The sequence below is a fragment of the Nematolebias whitei genome, chromosome 19 (genome assembly GCF_014905685.2).
Source record: "Nematolebias whitei isolate Nwh7 chromosome 19, NemWhi1, whole genome shotgun sequence".
Taxonomy (NCBI): domain Eukaryota; kingdom Metazoa; phylum Chordata; class Actinopteri; order Cyprinodontiformes; family Rivulidae; genus Nematolebias; species Nematolebias whitei.
This window is the reverse complement of record NC_056516.1, coordinates 8,814,595-8,816,518: the sequence shown is the minus strand read 5'-3', so window position 1 is coordinate 8,816,518 and position 1,924 is coordinate 8,814,595. Positions and strand designations below refer to the sequence as shown.

The 1,924-nt window shown below is 42.9% G+C and overlaps 1 protein-coding gene across 1 annotated transcript in view; it reads right to left on the bottom strand.

The window, feature by feature from the left end:
• Positions 1-883, bottom strand: part of si:ch211-57n23.4 (immunoglobulin superfamily DCC subclass member 3) — a 15,879-nt gene extending 14,996 nt beyond the window's left edge. The window contains exon 1 of the mRNA XM_037692782.1: positions 637-883. Within this exon, the coding sequence (XP_037548710.1) occupies positions 637-868 (232 nt within the window). The 5' untranslated portion in view covers positions 869-883. The remainder of the gene's footprint in view (positions 1-636) is intronic.
• Positions 884-1,924: the final 1,041 nt, after the last annotated feature.

Here is a 1,924-nt window from a genome sequence, read left to right as displayed (position 1 = left end):
TAAAGGTGTTTTGAACCCTTCACACACTCTTGAAATATTCTAAACAATGTTTTTAAACTCTAAAGCTCTAAAAGAGCACAGAATGTCATGATTTCAGCTCCCTGCCTGCTCTCAGCCACAGCTGCTCTCTGCGCTCTCGCCCAAGACCCCTTCTCTGCTGCAGAACGGAGATTGACAGAGGAGGAAGGAGGAGGGAGGAGGAGCTGCAGGAGGAAGTTTCTCCTGCAGTGTGGGCTGCACAAAGGTGCAGCAGGTGCTAAATAAGTTAAAATAATTCATTTTAAATAAAAATTCCATGCCAATCATCCATCAATCAGCCAATTGTGTGTCATGTCCAATCTTATTTTGAAAAACCGCGATAGAGCGATTCCGCGATAAATGAATCAAAAAGTAGCGAGGGACTACTGTACAATATAAAAGTACAAAACTCCCAACTAAATATAAAATACAATGTTGTAGACAACTGAACATCTGGTTAGCGTTAGGAAACAAGAAAAATGGTTTAAAGTTGTGGAAATACTTGTTTGCCGATTTGCTGAACCTGAATGTTTACCACCATTTCACAGTGCTGGAGATACTGGGCTTCTTTGGCTCAGGAATGTATAAAAATAAAAATGTGCTCCGTTGATGACTTACATGCCAGTTGGACTTTGGCTTTGCGACTGACCAGGAGGCCGTAACGATTTTGGGCTGCACAGTCGTACTCGCCCGTGTCAGCGTCGCTCCCTTCTTTGCGCTTCTGAAACCTCTGGATCAACAGCGTGCCATTTTCCAGGACTCGTACCCGCGGGCTGGTGGGTAAAGGAACCCCGTTTTTACGCCACGTCACCATGATAGGTTTCTCGCCCTGAACCTGACAGTCCAGCATGAGTGCATGGTCTCTCACTGCAATCACATCACTGGGCTCCAGCAAGAAAGACAGCTCTGAGGCCAGACCTGTAGGAAAAAAAACATTTAAGAAAGGTCACAGGGAGGTACTGCTTGCTTTATTACACTCCTGCTGCCTTGAAGTTCCAGTTTGTTGTATGGTTAGACATAAATTTCAATAATCGTGTCAAATCGTGTCATTTCCTACAAATTGTTAGAAATGATGAAAGATCTACGAAGGATTGGACATGGATTTTCAGCTTAACTAATTCTAATATACTGTTGACAACCTGACTAGCATGTTCACGAAGTCAGTGTTGAAGAGAACGTGTCTTTGTTATCAAATCAGAAATGCCAAAAATATATTTTTTCAAATGTATGCGCTGTAAGTCTACTACTTTTAAAATGAAATGTGCACAGCACAACAAACTGAAGAAAACAGCAAGTCTTTGTCTGCAAATATTCAGTTTTGACTACAAACTGTTGCTGGAAGCTCAAACCAACCTAAAACCAGAAAGATGCACAGAAGACAAAACAAGGAAGATCCATGAAGTGCATAAAGCTAACCTGGACAGTGTTTGGTCAATGAGAGGCATAACTCAAAGCTAAAGATGGCTGTGTTGTCTTGACTTTAGCCCTGGCTTCATAAAAACCTCTCTGACTCTGTTCCCAGCTGATTGGACTAATATCTTTCTGAGCAGGGAGCACATTCAGCTAAGATTCACAGAAATATGGCAAATCCTTAATCTGCAACTAAAATATTGAGACAGTGCTGAAATTCAGCTCTTTTCACTTCTGTCATCACTGGAACATACTGACCGCCGTGCACTAGTACAGCAGTGCCATGGAGACGGAGGGACGGCAGGATGATGCCTCATCAATGGAGCTTTGGGTTTTGATCATCCAGAACATACAGCAACTCTGGTCGTTCAGCCACTATCAGGGATCCCAGAACCCAAAGGTTGTTGGATTATTGGAACATAAGAGATGATGAAATCCCATGGATCTGCTCAAAGCAGCGAGTCCTCCTTCATCTGTCTCAATGCCAGCAAGCCAA